This window comes from Vulpes lagopus, chromosome 2 (assembly GCF_018345385.1).
Source record: "Vulpes lagopus strain Blue_001 chromosome 2, ASM1834538v1, whole genome shotgun sequence".
NCBI lineage: Eukaryota > Metazoa > Chordata > Mammalia > Carnivora > Canidae > Vulpes > Vulpes lagopus.
In genome coordinates, this window is record NC_054825.1 from 19,103,295 (window position 1) to 19,119,143 (window position 15,849).

Below are 15,849 nucleotides of genomic sequence, written 5' to 3' on the forward strand. Positions count from 1 at the left end.
TCCCTCTACCAAATATAGAGTGTCTGCCCCAAATGCAGTCTCTTCAGCATTGTTGCCCCAGAGAAGCTGGTCCCTCAAAAAGAAAAAGACATAGCCTTGTCTTGGGAAGGGCTGGGGCAAGGAGAGCAGGGAAGCCGGTAGCAGAAGTTCATTTCTGTTGACTTTGGGCAGCCATTGGGCCTCCCATCTCTGCCTGACTAAAGGCTGTGTGGTCAGGAATAAAGCACTCCCAAACAGGGAAATCCAGTCTCTCTTTGCTCTGGCTCCTAGGGCAGTGCTGTTCAGGGCCTGATGCCATGAGGTATGAGGTCTACTATCCAAAGACTGAAATTGCAAGAAACTTAAAAGATACGTACCGTCCGTATACTGGTTACTGAGCACAACAAGGAAATGACAAGAAGCCCTCTCGAGCTCTAAGATGTTACCATGGCACTGTCATTTCCTGGAGCTGCATGCCCAGGAAAGACTGGTGCTTCACCTACCTAGAGGAATGCTAAGCTCACTGAACACATCCTCTGGTTCCCAGGAAGGCAAAGACAGGGGCTGTTTCAGCTCCACTTCCGTGTATTCTGGTGACCTCACATCCAGAGATTTCATTTCCACATACTTGGAGTTGTCTGCAAAACATGGGCCAAAACAGAGAAGTAAGGGAGCACGATGTACTCCAAAGATTCTCTGCAATCCTACACTGGCCCTGTGTGATCAGGAATGGGCCTCTGCACTGCTTAATGACATGAAGCGAGGGCGAGGACTGCTAATTAGAACCAAAATGCTGTAATTGAGAGTTTGCTCCACTGCCAAAAGAACGCCACACACACAAACCCTTGGCAACTCTTCCCCTTGGGTCCGTGGGGGATGGGCTGCTGGCTCCTTCAGTTGGGATGATCTGCACCTTGCCCTCCAACTCAGAAATCACTCCCTCTCTGCAGGCAGGAGGATCGCCGGAGGGCAAATATTGTGCTGACGCCTCTAGAAGCAGAGGCTGGCACAGAAGGCAATGTCATCTTCACCTCAAGCTTGTCTAGCAGTGTTATTAAATATGAACTCCAAACACTGGGTGAGCTAATAAGCCATGAGGCCAGTGCGTGTTGAGACCTATATGGCAGAAAAAAAGGGGTTCAGTCAGGGCAAGGCGAACATTTCGCTCCTGCTTTATTCCTGCCTTGAGCAGACACAGCCCAGGCCTCAGTGTTTCTCTGGCAACAAGAAGGCAGTTCTCACGGCAGTTTCCATGGAGATTCACAGGTGAAAAACAGTTCGGGTCAGCCTGCCGTGGAGGGGGGCCTGCGCCTCCAGCTCCCCGACCCGCTCGTGCCAGCCACAGGGCACTGGATGGAAACCTTTCTTTTCAAGCCTTTACTCAATGGTTTCTGCCCTCGATTCTCATACCCCTTCCTTCAGCCTCCAGAATGCTGCGGGCTTTCTGGGAAATGAAGCTCTAGTTATTTTCACTCAGAGCTACTCATCCCGAGGGCTACTCCTCTTCCCTCCTCCCTCCTCCCTCCTCCCCACTGTAGCCCTTGATGGATCTTTGTTTCCACTTGGCAGAGAAGATAGGGCTTAGCCTATTTTAAACTCTGTCTCTCATGATGTCATAGTGCCGGGCACAGACACAACATCACCTGCAGTGGAGTGGAGGCAGAGGACAGCCTGGGACAAGCCTCGTTTCACTGTCAGGCTGTGGAGAGCAGTGGGTCTGAGGCGGTAGCAGGGGGAGTGGGCTGTACCCGCCAGGAGCTCCTTATTCCTCCCTCTGCCCGCTGGGTGCTCCTTCCTTGCCTTGCACACTCCTGCCCCCTCACCCGGGCCTCACCGAAACAACAGCCTGAGTGGTCCACCCTTGTGCAGGCCTGAGAGGCTGCAAGGAACTGGAGCCCCTTGGCCTGCTAGCTCAAAACTTCTGCTGATTTTCGTTGTCAAGAGTCCATCTGGGCTCCCGGAAATTCAGAAAAGTCTGTCCTATCTGAGTTTGCTTCTCAGAAAACATGTGGCCTCCTATCTGATTTCCTTTACACCATTTGCCCCAAAGCACTAACTGTTTAACCAGGCCTTCCAAAGCTGGCTTTCTGCACCAGCTTTAATGCTGGTTGAAATCTCACACATGTTGGTTCCAGCCTGCACATGCCCACACACCTCCCTAGGTGAGCAGTGGTCCCATCAACCCAACCGTACAGGAGAAAAGGGAGGTAGTTACCCTGGGTCGACACTCCTTGGCAAGCCTGGCTTTGGAGGTCGGTTTCCGGGCGAGGGCTGGCTTTCCCCTCCTGGGGGCTGCCTTCACAAGCCCCATCTTCGGGGGTCCCCCTGGCCTTGCAGTCATCGAGAGGTGGGCTAGGCTGCCGGGCCCCCTCCTCTGCTGGCTTGGGGGAAGACATTTGCTGGAGTGGAGGGGCCAGACGAACATCGGAGCTCTCCCCACCCTCTGCCTGCTTCTCGTAGCAATCTGAACCCTCCAGTGAGAGGCCTGTCTTCCGTTCAGCTGGCTTCCGCTCAGCGTCCAGATTTAGGCCAGGCATTTCCACGTCCATGTCACTGGGACAGCTCGTGGAAGCAGAAGGCAGGTCTTTGGGCGACTTGGGGTTGATTTCTGTAGCCCCATTCCCTACTGGCTTCACTCCCTCATTGGTGAAATCCTTGGCTACATCCAGGTCCAAGGTGGTTGTCACACAGGGACATATTTCTGGGCAGATTTTGTCCTTCTGATCAATGGGCACAATTTCTTCCAGTTCTGGGATGTCAGGTTCCATAATAAAATCTTCCTCCTCTCCAACCTCATCCACTGTAACCAGCTCCTCCATGTTGGTGGGATACCAGCTCTCTCCTTCTGCCTCACTTCCACTCTCCCACTCTTGCTCCTGAACCAAAATGCAGAAAAAAAGTCAGAGAGTGATTGAGGAGCAGGTCTTAGTATTCAAACTGAGGGCCCCTCAAACCAGAAAGATCCTGAGCATCCTTACTTCTGCCTGGGGACATTTACTGGGTAATCAGGAGTTATAAACCCCTCAAGTCCCACATCTCTGATTCATCCCTAGAATGAGGCTCAAAACAGCATCAGAGTAAGCCCTTAATGCTTAATCTACCATGTTTAAAATGGCACAAAGAATTTCAAACCCTGGTATAGAATAGGTGTTCCACAAACAGTTTCTGAATGAATGAATGAATGAATGAATGAATGAATGAAAAAAAGGTATAAACTCTAAATAAATCAGCTGGCTGGAGCTATTTCCTTGCATGAAGGCCATCACTAAATGTAACTGCAGCAAAATCCACCCCCCCCCCCCCAGAATTCCCCCAAGCTCCCTTTCCCAGCAAGGGTGCAACTTTCACAGCCATGGCTCATACTTGGCCCCTCCTGAAATTTTCTCATGTCCCCAGCAGCCAGATTTCGCAGATCAGCTTCCCTGCCAGTGATACTCATCTCCCCACCTCTCCTGACCAGAAAGGCACAAAGCTGGCCGCGTTCCAAACACGTTTCATTTTGCTGAGGCAGCCACAGCACTATAACTGGATTTTTTACTTTAATTAAGTAAAATAATCTTTACAAGCACAGTAGATGTTTTGTTAATCCCAGGATCTGGGCATGCTGAGGTCAGGGCCCCAGCTTGAGCATCCAAAGCTCCCCTCTTCCCCCAGCCCCTCCCAAGGGACCTATTTTGGGAGCCTGGCTCTGAAGCCTGAGTCTTTTTTTGGGCACATGTTTTCTCTTACAAGCACAGCCAAGTCGCTGGAGACTGAGGCAGAGCCCAGGCGTGTAGTAAAGATCTTCTTAATAAAGACTGTGGAGAGATCCCGGGCAAAACCATTCTTTCAAGAAGTGCTGGCTTCATTCGTGGAATCATGGGTGGGGTCTTGGATACACACCATGCAGCAAGTGGGGCATCACAGGGCAGGATGGGGACTCCTGACACATGCTGCCCACTGGCCTTCACGCAGATGCGACTGTCCTGCCAGCACCTGGGACAAACTTTACCTTCTTTGTCCTTGTGTCTTCTGCATCCGAGAACTCCGTTTCTTTCTCCTTCCTGCCTGGTGATGAGGCGCTTTCTTTCATGCCCTCTTGCTCCTCTTTTCCAGCCTAACCAAAGGAAGAATAGAACAAACCAAATCAATGGTGAGTGAGCAGTGACAGAAGAAAGAGGCCAAGAGAGAAAATGACACTGGGCTCAGCTAACAGTCATCAGGTTGTCTCACAGACACCATTTCCTTTGTCCTCACTGAACCCCTTGGAGGCAGGTGCTTTTTCTTTCACAGATGAGGAAATTAAGGACCAGAGAGGTTAAGTAACTTGCTCAAGGTCACATAGACAAGTGGAGCCACAGAAATGTCTTAATGGTTGGACTGATGTCTTCAGTGGGGCAGAAATCCCTGGCAAACTGCATGTGTTTAACAGTTGTGAAACCTACAAGCAGTGAGGGTGAGTAAAGGGACCAAGGGTAAACTGGCCCTGGGGTTGACAATCATCATGGTGACATCTCCCCAAAAGATCTGTTTTGGCCATAAAAATCACATCCAAGCCACTTATGGGTAGGAAGGGGCTTGTCAACAACCAATTCCTCCTCTCACCCCTTTTCTGTCCTCTCTTTGCCCTGGAGCTATAGCCCAAATTAGTAATCCCCTCCCGTCCTGCCTCTATTCCCTCCCTCAAATTCACTCCCTCATGATAGCTAGTGCTCATGTCTGAGAAATCAAATAACTGAAAGCAGGTGTTTGGTTGAGAATGAGAGTCTCTGATCAGCCTTGAAAACCAGGGTCAGCAAACTATCATCCTCAAGGCAGTCTGAACCAGTACCTCTTTTTATGTAATCTGTGAATTAACCAGACGGTTCCGATTTTAAATAGTTGCATTTTTAAATGATCATATAAATACCTACATAGTATCTTCACTTTGGCTTCTTGGCCCACATAGCCTAAAACATTTACTGTCCTCTGCTTTGTAAAATAAGTTTGCCAACCCTCATTTTAGAAGTTTTTGGAGGATATTCTCCAATGACCTCAACTTTGGCCACCAAATCAATGACTCTTCCTGGACTTTCTCAAAGGCACATTGCATTTTCTTGACAATTTTGGCTGAGGTTGGCTCTAAGTCAGTGATTCTAGTTCTGATTTCTAATGACCAGACACACCTCTCTTGAGTTGACAAGGAGCCAGCTGGGGCAAGAGCTCAGGGCTGACTGGTTTAACCAGTTATTACCAGACAGGGGAAGAGAGCTGAAATCCTTATGTCCTTGCTCTTTCTGGTATTTAGAGCAGAAGATCCCTCTGCAAGCTCTGCTCTAGTCTTCCAAGCTATCCTAAATGCAAAGCAGCTCCAAATGCCTTTTTAGCCTTTAGAATCCATAGCTTCTACCAACAGGAGACCTGTTTCTTTATTTTATCTCCCTGAATAAACTACCTATGGCCCTCCCTTGTCCAAGTAAGTAACCCTTACCCTCCCCAAGCAATTCCTACAGCCCCACTCCTAGATCAACACAGTAGAGACCCCCCCCCCCCCCAGTTCAAGCGGGGAGAGGCAGGGACAGCCTGGCTGGCTGGAAGCCCCTCACCAGTTGGATCCTGGCGCTTCCTCCCTGCAGACAAAGGAAATGGAGCAGTGACTTCAGTGTACCCCATGTTCTGGGATCACTTTATGTGAGAGTAGCAGCTTAAGGAAAACCAACAAATGCAACCAATGTACCCACTGCCCACACCAGCTCACAGATTAAGATATTAGGTCCCAACTGTTGCAAGCAAGGCCTGCCTCACTTAGGGCTAGGTCTACTGATAAACCACCTCCTAACTGTTCTCCCCATTCTGCTCCGTAGTCTCCTCCTAAGTCTATTCTCCCCAAGGCAATCAAGAATGGTCACTCTAAAATTCAAAAACTACCATAATCTCACTGTATATTCTTGCTCAAATATTTCATTTGCTTCCCTTGCACTTGGGATGAAGACAAAAATCCACAACCTGCCCACAAGGCCTTGTGTGATATGACCCCTTGACAGACCAGACAAACCTCCCACCATTCCAACCCAGGCTCTCTGTACCTGTAACACCGGCCTCCAGCCACAGGGCCTTTGCATGTGATGTTCTGTCTGCTTTCCTTCCTTTTCACTCAGTGAAACCAAACCCATCATTCCCTCAAATCTCAACAGTCACATCCTAACACAGGGAAGCCTCTGATTCATCATAGGCATTAAGCAGTGCATACCTCCGTCGCCTTCTTAGCACTCAACACTCATGCTCTTCCACTCATCTGAGGGATTGATCAGTATACCTTTCGACTAGACCATGAGCTCCATGAGATCACAGGTCATTTCAGCTTTCCCTCAGAAAGGTAGCCCCAGTGCTAGGTGCTCTGTGGACATTAGTCAATAAAAGAACAGAGACTTGAAGGCTTGAAGGAGCGGCAGAGGCTGCCTCTGTCATGCTTGGGTCTCTATCTAGGCTCCAAATGAGCATGATTAGTTTTTCTATTTCTGCCTCCTATGGACTATTTATACTGGGGACTCCTGGACTCCATCTGGCCCACAGACATGTTTTGGCCTATACAGTTTCTAAGATGTGGGACATTTCCTAAGTATCTAGACTTTGGTGCTGCTTTTCAGAAAACTGGGGGATCTAAGAGCTCAGGCCATGCAGCCCTGAATGACAGCCATAAAATGGAACTGAGCACAGTGGCTAACTGCCCCCAACAGACAAGTACCTCCTCCTCGGGTGGCCATGGTCCCTTCTTTCCACGTTGGCTCCACTCCTATTACCTGGTTTGTATCCTCTGCCTGGCTTCCCTGCTCCAGGCATCTGGGTCTGTACCTTGATCACACTTCTAGTACGGTGAAGGGATGCTTTCCTGTGTTCACTGTACTCAGCGACTTGATTTCTGGGGTCTTATGCTCAAGGTTGGGTCCTATGTGTGGATTTGGTCACCCACCAAACACTGAGCAGCACACACACCGGCCTCTCCCACATGGGCACTTTCTCCAAAGATCTTAGAGGTTCCAAGCGAGCACAAGCTCATTAAAGTCCTACAAAAGCCTTGTGATCACCCTCATTTCACAAATGAGAAAATGGAGGCAGAGAAGAACAGGGTGTAACCTGGTTCTCAGGAGCCAGGCCTTTGTCTCCAGGGTCCGGGTTCAGTCATTTCTTTCTTCCTTCAGCAAATACTTCTTAATCACCGTGTCAGTTCCTGATCTAGGGACTGGGGACACAGCAGAGAACACTGCAGACAAAAATTCCTGCCCTTGTGGAGGTTACATCTGGTGGGGCGGTGGGGCGGAGGAAATAGATACTAAGCAAAATACAGACAGATATCAGGGAATAAGGTGGGCCTAGGAATGGTCATCAGAGAAGGAAGAGAAGCAGGTTGGAACATCGTGGTTTTATGTGGTGGTTTTTCTCTCTAGGAATAAACATGGGGAGAGCGTGACAAGTAAACACAAAGGAGAGGAGGAGGGAGCCAAGCTGACTTCAGCGGGGAGAGGCGCCTAGGCAGGGGAACACATGTGAATGCCCTGTGGTGGGAGCTGCCCCGTATATTAGGAGAAAGGCAAGGACACCATACTCAGCCCTGCTGCTTCTATCTCTAAGTCCAACCACCGCTTGTTGCCTGACTCCTGGGGCAGCCCTGGTGGGTGGGGGTTGTGGTTGTCCTCAAGATTGTGATACACAGTTTAAGATCAGCAAAGAAGGCTTGGTTCTGCTGATATTCCACCAAATGGTGTTTGGCTTCCTGGCTCCAAACCCACAGACACAATCTGTTGGGGACCCCAGCAAGTCCCTACTGACCCCACTCTAGGGGTATTAGAGGCAGAATCAGCTAGAGAGACAGAATTTGGGGAAACCCATGGGACTTTCTGGGCATCTTTTTTTGCATCAGGGCTCTGGGGATGACCCACACAGTGTGTGTCACCTTAAATGGGCAAACCGATGACAGCAGGTGGGTAAAACAGTAGGAGCAATAAGGTTACTGAGGAAGAACAGCAGAAGTGTGGGTAGGATTAGGAAGGGGCAGCTCCACCCCTTTGCTGGTGGCCCATGCATGAGGTCCGGGCTTGAGCCCCTGCTCAAGGAGCTGTTGTTCTCTGTCCCACGGAGCCTCTTATTGAGGCACTGACCCATCACTAGCCCCTTAGATCCCTCCAAGCATGGACGCATTTCTTAAAAACATCCTCTGGTTCACAGGTCCTCAGGATCCAGTTCCAGTCCTCAGCCAGGCACTGGAAGGCCTTCATGGGTCCACTTTCCACCCCAGGTACCTAATCTCATCTCCTGAGCTCCCCTCGATAGGCCAGTCAGGAGAAACTGAGGCAGACTCTGAGATGGGCAGACTACAGGGTGTTCTGTCCATGGAAGGCTGGACAGCAGTTTGTTGTCTAGTATGCCCCTCCAGGAGGTCTGATCCCACAGGAGTCTACACGTTTCTTTATCTTGAGCTGAGCGATTTTGCATCCCTGTAAACTGCAGGAGATGAACAGTGCAGATGATTCTCGATCAGAGAGGCAAAGGAATTTTATATTTTCTATCTATTGAAATACATTTCTGCATTCCCGATTGCATCTCCATGGTGCGTGCTCTCTGGATTTTTTTTAAAGATTTTTATTTATTTATTCATGAGAGACACACAGAAAGAGAGAGAGAGGCAGAGACACAGGCAGAGGAAGAAGCAGGTTCCATGCAGGGAGCTCAACGTGGGACTAGATCCCGGGACTCCAGGATCACGCCCTGGGCTGAAGGCAGACGCTAAACCACTGAGCCACCCAGGGATCCCCTGGATTCTCTTTTGAACCAGCCTTTACATTTTCTGGCTCTCTCATTAATTAATGTGTTAAATAACATCTTTGACATGTATTCATTTTATGTTTGCATAAGGGCCATGATTTTACCTTTCAAAAACATTATCCTTTAACATGCCCTAAAGAGGCAGCCACGCTATCTGCAGGTTCTTGAAACCAGTCTTCCTTTCTCACTTTTGCCCTCACTGCTTCCCAAATTGCTTTTCCCCCCACTTTCAATGCCCAGCTCAAGTGCCACCTCCTTTGTGCAGCTGTCCCCCTCTCCTTATGCAGAGGGAATGCCACAGGGCAGCTCGTCCACTACTCTCCTCCAGCTCGGGCCCCACTGAATGTAAATCATTTTTGCAGCTCTCCTTCCACCATTAGACCTTGGTCTCTGCCACAGCATGGACCACATCCTTCACCTTTGGGCCCCCCATATCTAGTGCTGCTACCCACCAATGCATGGAAGAGTGAATGCTGTAGTGGACAAAAGTGTGACTCTGCAGTGTCCATAGAGTTGAGAATTGGCTCCTTATTTCATCTTAGTCCCTGTCACCACCTCCTGAGTCAGATACGCATGTAGAATTTTTTTTAATTGGGCTCTTTATGCAGATCCCCCCTCTCCAACATCCTGTCCAGCTCCTACTTAAATGTAGGTGGTTTTGGCAAGAAGTGTAAGTCAAGTTAGAGTGTGAATTTTGTACCCATAGTGCTCACGACCCACTGTGTGAACTGAAATCATGTAGTAGGTTATAAGCCCTTTCAGACGCTTGGATGAAAGGTGCCAGCCAATTGCCAAGCACTTTTATTACAGTGGAAGTAACGCATTGGACAGTGTCCAGAGGCAGCACACCAAGCCCTGGGCAGCCAGTGTAATTTAGTGGCTGGTGGCTGCTTCTCTTTACCCCCTCTTTCATACTGCAGGGTCGGCAGATGCTTTTGGCAGAAGAAAGGATGGAGCAGATCAAACCTAATCTCCCAGGGCTGAGTCTGTGGGTGCAAACACCGTGGCGCCCCTCCACCCCAGACACACACAGGGCCACAGAAGGCCTTTGCATCAGGTCGCTGCCTAATGTCTAGCACAGGCAGCAGCATGCCAAGGGATTCAGAGACCCATCACTCTGCTATCTCCTGACTGTGTCCTTGGGCAACTACCTTGGGCTCTCTGGGCCTGAGTTCCCTCATCTATAGCCCTAATAGTATTACTACCAATATTCCTCACACAGTTGCTGTGACGACTGACTACCTTGATTGAGATAAGGTGTTCAGTCCAGTGCCTGGCACAGAGTAAACCTTCAGTGTTTCATTCATTCGATAAAAGTGCATCACCATTACGTGAGTATTACTCTGCTCGGAAACCTGCCTCTCCTTACCTGGGGAAGAGATTGCATCATTACCTCATTCCCCGCCATCCTGCTTTCTTTTCTGTCATCAGCTCCTTCTTGGTCTCTATCAGGTCTCTTGGTTCTGTTTTTCTCATTTTGCTTAGACTTGGTGCTCTCGGGGGTGCTAGGGACCTTCGGCTCCAGCCCGTCTTCCTTGCCTGAGTCCTCGGGGTGGGGGTGTCTGCTTTCCCGCAGCCTGGCCTCTTCTTTCCTCCTGGACCTCCCAGGAGCATCCTGCTGCTGCTTTACATGCTTGTCCGATTTGCCTTTGGGCTCCTTCCGGTAGTAGCCATCTTCTCGGCTCTTGTAGCCCGACGCAGAGTGGGGAGGGCCGGGGGACCCGGGCCTCAGGTGCTTTTCTCGGTGCCCCCTCCCTCCTTCCAGCCGCTCGTCTAGCTCGGCTTTGTCCAGTTGCCAGGGGTAGTGTTTGCGATCGTGTGGCCACAGGTCTGCCCTGTCCCTCTTGTCCTCCCCGTTCTCCCTCCAGGGCCCCGGGTCTCGCTCCTCCTCTCTCCTGGTGTAGGGTGAGTGCTCCCATGAGTCCCGGCTGTTGCCCCAGTCGGCCCGGGTGGGGCCCAGAGGGCTGTGGGAAGAGCTGCAGGAGGTGAAGCTCGGAGTGTGGGACCTCGGGGACAGTGACCGGCTCACTGGGCTGCGAGACCGTGGCCTTTCTGGGCCATACCTGTTAGAGAGCAAAAGAGTGGGTTTTAGAATCTGCATGTCCCAGCCCCCATGTACCATGCACGGATACAACTAGCCCCTCGCACAGACACACCCACACAGAACCCCATGAAGCCACACGCTCTTCATTGCAACTCTAGAGACAACACAGAGAGTGGTATAGGAGAGAGCTTTTCCTCCCTGGTGGTGTCTAGGAGGAGGGATTTTTCCTAAGGACAGTCCTAGCCATCTGTGCCCCTATACTCATTCTGCTCCTGGGAACTGGGATAAATAAATGCATTGGTTTGGCTCCACTCCATCTTTCTTCCTCTTGGAAGGAAGCTAGGCTCAGGCAGCAGGCAACTCTCCCCCTGGAATGTGGGGAGGTTGTCCTTGTCCAGCCTGGTGGGCAAGGCTCCCTGACCCTGGGGTTCAATTACTCAGCCCCTTGGCTACAAAACCAAAGCCCCAACTTCACCTGACTTCTACCATAATAAAGGCAACCTCTTGGCCTCCATTCGTCTTATTTTTCATCTCAGTTTGTTCAGATCCTGGGCATGGCAGGAGGCTGCTAGTCACTGGGAGGATGAGAGTGAGGAGGGCAGGCTCTGAGATTCCAAACCAAAGAAGAAGGAAGGCCTTTTGGGGTTGGATTTTTGGAACCTTGGAGCTCCGACCAGTTCGTGTTCAGATGAAGAGACTGAATCCCAGAAAAGGACCTCAATCTATCTAGGATTTAGAGCAAGACCTCTTAGTTCCTCCTAATACTGCAGAAATGCAGGCAGTATGATATGGCTTTATACATGTTTAAAAAACAAAACAAACCATTAAAAAAAAAATCTCAAATAAATGGAAATTCCAAACTTAAGCAGCTACATACAAAGATACACACATACATAAACACTTTCTCTTTTTCTCTCTCTTTCTGAAGGTTGTTTGGGTATTAAGCAGACCTACTTAATCACATATATATTTATATATACCCATTATTATAAAAGAATAGGTGATTTTCATTTGGTTCCCAAATACAGGTAGCCCATGAAGCCCTCACTAACCAGGGGACACTCCCATGTGGATCACTAGCACCAGGCTGCCTTGACCATGGGTGGGGAAAGAGCCTGGATTCAGCCCTCTGCAGTGACGTGAGAGCGCCATCTGTGGCAGCCGTGGGTAAGAACCATAGATTGTGCAGGCCAGGTGCTTGCCCCTTGGCTCTCCACAGGGGCTGTCCTTGTAGGGCAGCAACAGTGGGAAACTTGTAGCCCCAATTTGGCATGGTCACAATTCCAGTAGGAAGAAATGAGTTTGAAAACTGAATGCATTCCATGTTCAGAGTAGGTGACTGGGGAAGTCACTACTTTGGGGAGGTTTACCTGCATCTACATTCAGCTCATGAAAAAAATCAACAGGTGGTTCTAAATAGACCACACACACACACACACACACTTTCAGGTAGTTTTAGCAGAGTGTAGACTTGCCCCAAAGAGTCAAATACCACCAGAACCCTTCCTCTATATATTCCTTTCCAACAAAGGAGGAGCAGATGAAGAAGGGAGCTTACCATCTTGCATTTTCCTGAGGCTTAACCTGAGCAGCACTTCTAGACTGGACTGATGACTTCCATCAGGCACATGGAAAAGTGGGGCCTAGATAAGCTGATGGACAGGGCAAGGGCAAGGAAAGGGCACGGTTGACTCAATACCCCAAAGAATGAGAGACAGGAGAGTGTCCCAACTACCCGAATCTGCCCTGATGCCCAGGGCTGGGGCCTCACCTGTCTGCTTCCCGGAACATGTCCCTCTCCCTCTGGGAATGCATGTCCTGGATGATGGCAGCCACAGTTTTTCCAGGTTTCTAGGCAAAGTCAGAGAGGTCATTATCAGATCAGAGATAGCCATGCAAACACAAAAGGGAGCAGTGAGGACTCAGATCCACGGCCCAGTCCACCCAAGAGGAAAAGTACCTTTTTAGAGGAAGAAAAAGTTTAATCCAGAGCATGAGGACTGTGAGCATAATGCTGAATGGAGTGACCCTGACCATTTGGGTACCTCTTTATTGTAGACCATTTGAAACATACACAAAAGCACAGAGAATGGTATACTGAACCCCCATGACTCCATTTCCATTGTCAACGATTCTGACCAATCTTGTTCATCTATACCCCCAACCTTTCCCCCCCCTACAGAATATTTTGAAGCAAGTCTCAGACATAGGGTCTTTTCATCCATTCTATGATGACACTGATGTTGCTCGATAACCCCACAGGGGACCATCCACGGTGCTCATGATCAACACATCTTGCTGCGTTTAAGGGTGAGAATCCAAGACCCGTGCTGTCCCAGGGAAGCACTGGCATACTCAGAGGGATCCACCTTGGCCTGAGAATCTCAGCTCAGGAAGAACAGCCCAGCTCTGCCCCCAGCTGACTGGGTGATCTAGGGTCAAGGCTTGTTGTCTGTGGGAGACTCACTCTCTCCACCTATAAAGGTGAGATAATGAGGCCCATCTGGCATTCACCAACAGCCTTGGGGCATGGCGGGCTCTGCTGATAAAAGCCACAGGTTGTGGGCCTACATAAAAGAAGCTGCTGGAGAGTTTCCTCTGACCTCAAAAGTCCTGGGAAGATGCTGAAACCTTCCAGATGAGCCCTGAACTTGTCACAGCCCGGCCCTGTCAGAGCAGCTCTGATCCTTCTCGACATTGCTTTCCAGAGTCTCCATCCCTTCTCACCTGACTCCTTCCACCTGGACACCCTCTGTTTGGCCAATTCACTTCTGCCTTCAAGCACTACTCAGTAATCTTTCCCTTCTTTACACAACCAAGTCACACTGCCAGGACTTCTCGAAGCTCTTGTACTTATGCAGTCATGTTTAAGTCTTGTATAATTTCCACAAAAATAGGCTGTCTCTTCAGTTACGTAACAAACTGTCCCCAGGTGAGGACCAAGCTCCCTGCACCACATATTATGTGGAGAAGACCCTTTATCACCATTTGCTGATAGAATCTTCCTAAGAGCACTGTGGAACATACTCAACACTGCTTCCAGCGCCAGAGACCCTCTCCGTGGCTGGGAGGCTGGCCAGACCAATGGCTCTGAAACCAGGCCCTCTAGCCCCAAACCACCCGGGACCCCACCCCAAATCTACTGGAGGAAATCTCTGATCAAAAGAACCTGAAAACTCCCCTGATGATTCTCTGATGCAGTAACTGGGAGACACTGGTTTAAATTATTCCAAGTTCCCTTCTGCATAGAAGATGCTAATTCTGGAGAAGTCTTCTGTAGAACAACCCAGAAAATACTTCTTCCAGGTCTGCAGGAAGAAAAAACTCACTTTTTACTATTCCTTCAGATTCACTCTTTCCCATTCATTCCATGTATTTGCGGGGCACCTGTTATGTGAAAGGGCCCCTGAGGATTAGAGACTCTGCCACAAGTGTATAGGGAGACATGATCGCCAGCCTGAGGAAATATTCAGGAGAGGAGATGAGAAATACCTTAAATCTCCTCTTTGTCTCCCTTCACCCTCCACTTTGCCTGGGTGGGCTAAAGGTAAAGGTCAAGAGAAAAGACCAATCAAACCCCACACACACAACACCCTGCTCTGCAAAGCCCTGGTGGGAGCCCAAGTGGTGGCCCCTCTGACCCAGAGATGCATATGGATCTGGTGTTTTGCTGTCTACCTCCCTGGGGGGTACTTCCCCCTCCTCCACCCCTGCTCTGAGCGGACACAGGCCCGGCCAGTCACAGGCTGGCCTTCCCTGGCCACAGAGATTGGTTCAGGGAAGGACATGTGTCCCACCTAGCCGAATAACAGGGCCTCTCAGGACTTCTGAGCAAGCTACTCTGGAAAAACTCTGGCTCTCTCCGTGAAAGAAACAGGAGGATGAGAAGCCAGAATTGGTGAAGTCAATGAAGCCATGACGCCACCTAGAGGATGGAACTGGGGCTGTCAGGAGCCGTCCCAAGGAGACCCCCAAAATAAAGCAAAGCCAACCGAAGGTGAAGTGGAGAAGAGCCAAGTCCTAATGATACCACTTAGCCTCCGAGTCCAGCTGTACCCGCAGACAGGGCTACTCCTGGACTTTTCGTTTACAGGAGCCAATAAATTCCTGGTTTTTATTTTAGTTGATAAGCTTAAATGAGACAATTTTCTGCCACTTGCAGGGAGAAAGTCCCAGCTGATTCATGTCAACATAGGGCCCATGTGCACGCATTACTATGTAATTGAAGTACTACATTTTGAGATGCTTTCACAGAGAGCCATTGTGACAGCCTGGGAGCAGAAAATCCTTTCTAAAGGGCAGAAAACGACGTGTTCTAGATCCCTGCTACTCAAAGCGTGCTGTGAGAACTGGCAACGCCTCCCGGGAGCTTGTTGGAAAGGCAGAAATACAGCCCTGCCCCAGGGAACCAGACACTTTAACAGGACCTGCCAGGGATCTGTATGCACATTAAAGTTTGAGAAGTTCTGTTAGACTATTATCTGCTGCTTACCAGCTGGGTGACTAAATGCAAATTACCTGATTTCTCACATGGACAATGGAGATCAGACTTATACAATATAGAGATGCAGACATACGCAAAACCAAAAAAGGCCTAGGTTTTAATCATGGCTTTCCCAATACCTACAACCTTGTGCAAATCACTGAACTTCTATGAGCCTCCATTTCCTTATCTGTAAAACCGAGATCATGAACACCTGTCTGACAGTACTGATGTCAGGATTACAGTAGATAACGTATGGGAAGTGTCTGGTGCATGACCTGACCCAGAGCGCCAGGACTCAATTAAAGGTACCCATTCTTGGGCAGCCCGGGTGGCTCAGCAGTTTAGAGCCGCCTTCAGCCCAGGGTGTGATCCTGGAGACCCAGGATCAAGTCCCATGTCAGGCTTCCTGCATGGAGCCTGCTTCTCCCTCTGCCTGTGTCTCTGTCCCTCTCTCTCTCTCTCTCTCATGAATAAATAAAAATCTTTTTTTTAAAGGTACCTATTCTTGTTATAATTGTTGTACTGTCATAATTACTGCTATTATCCACCCAGTACACCTCAC

General features: G+C 49.6%; 1 protein-coding gene across 4 annotated transcripts in view; it reads right to left on the reverse strand.

Annotated features, from left to right (window-relative positions):
- The window catches only part of RBM20 (RNA binding motif protein 20), a 190,123-nt gene that overhangs the window by 13,448 nt on the left and 160,826 nt on the right, over nucleotides 1-15,849 (reverse strand). For all 4 annotated transcript variants that reach the window (XM_041743319.1, XM_041743321.1, XM_041743320.1 and 1 more), the window contains exons 8-12: nucleotides 12,573-12,652; nucleotides 10,151-10,820; nucleotides 3,971-4,075; nucleotides 2,195-2,855; nucleotides 483-617 (exon numbers count right to left, since the gene is read on the reverse strand). In XM_041743319.1, coding sequence (XP_041599253.1) covers nucleotides 483-617; nucleotides 2,195-2,855; nucleotides 3,971-4,075; nucleotides 10,151-10,820; nucleotides 12,573-12,652 — 1,651 coding nt within the window. The remainder of the gene's footprint in view (nucleotides 1-482; nucleotides 618-2,194; nucleotides 2,856-3,970; nucleotides 4,076-10,150; nucleotides 10,821-12,572; nucleotides 12,653-15,849) is intronic.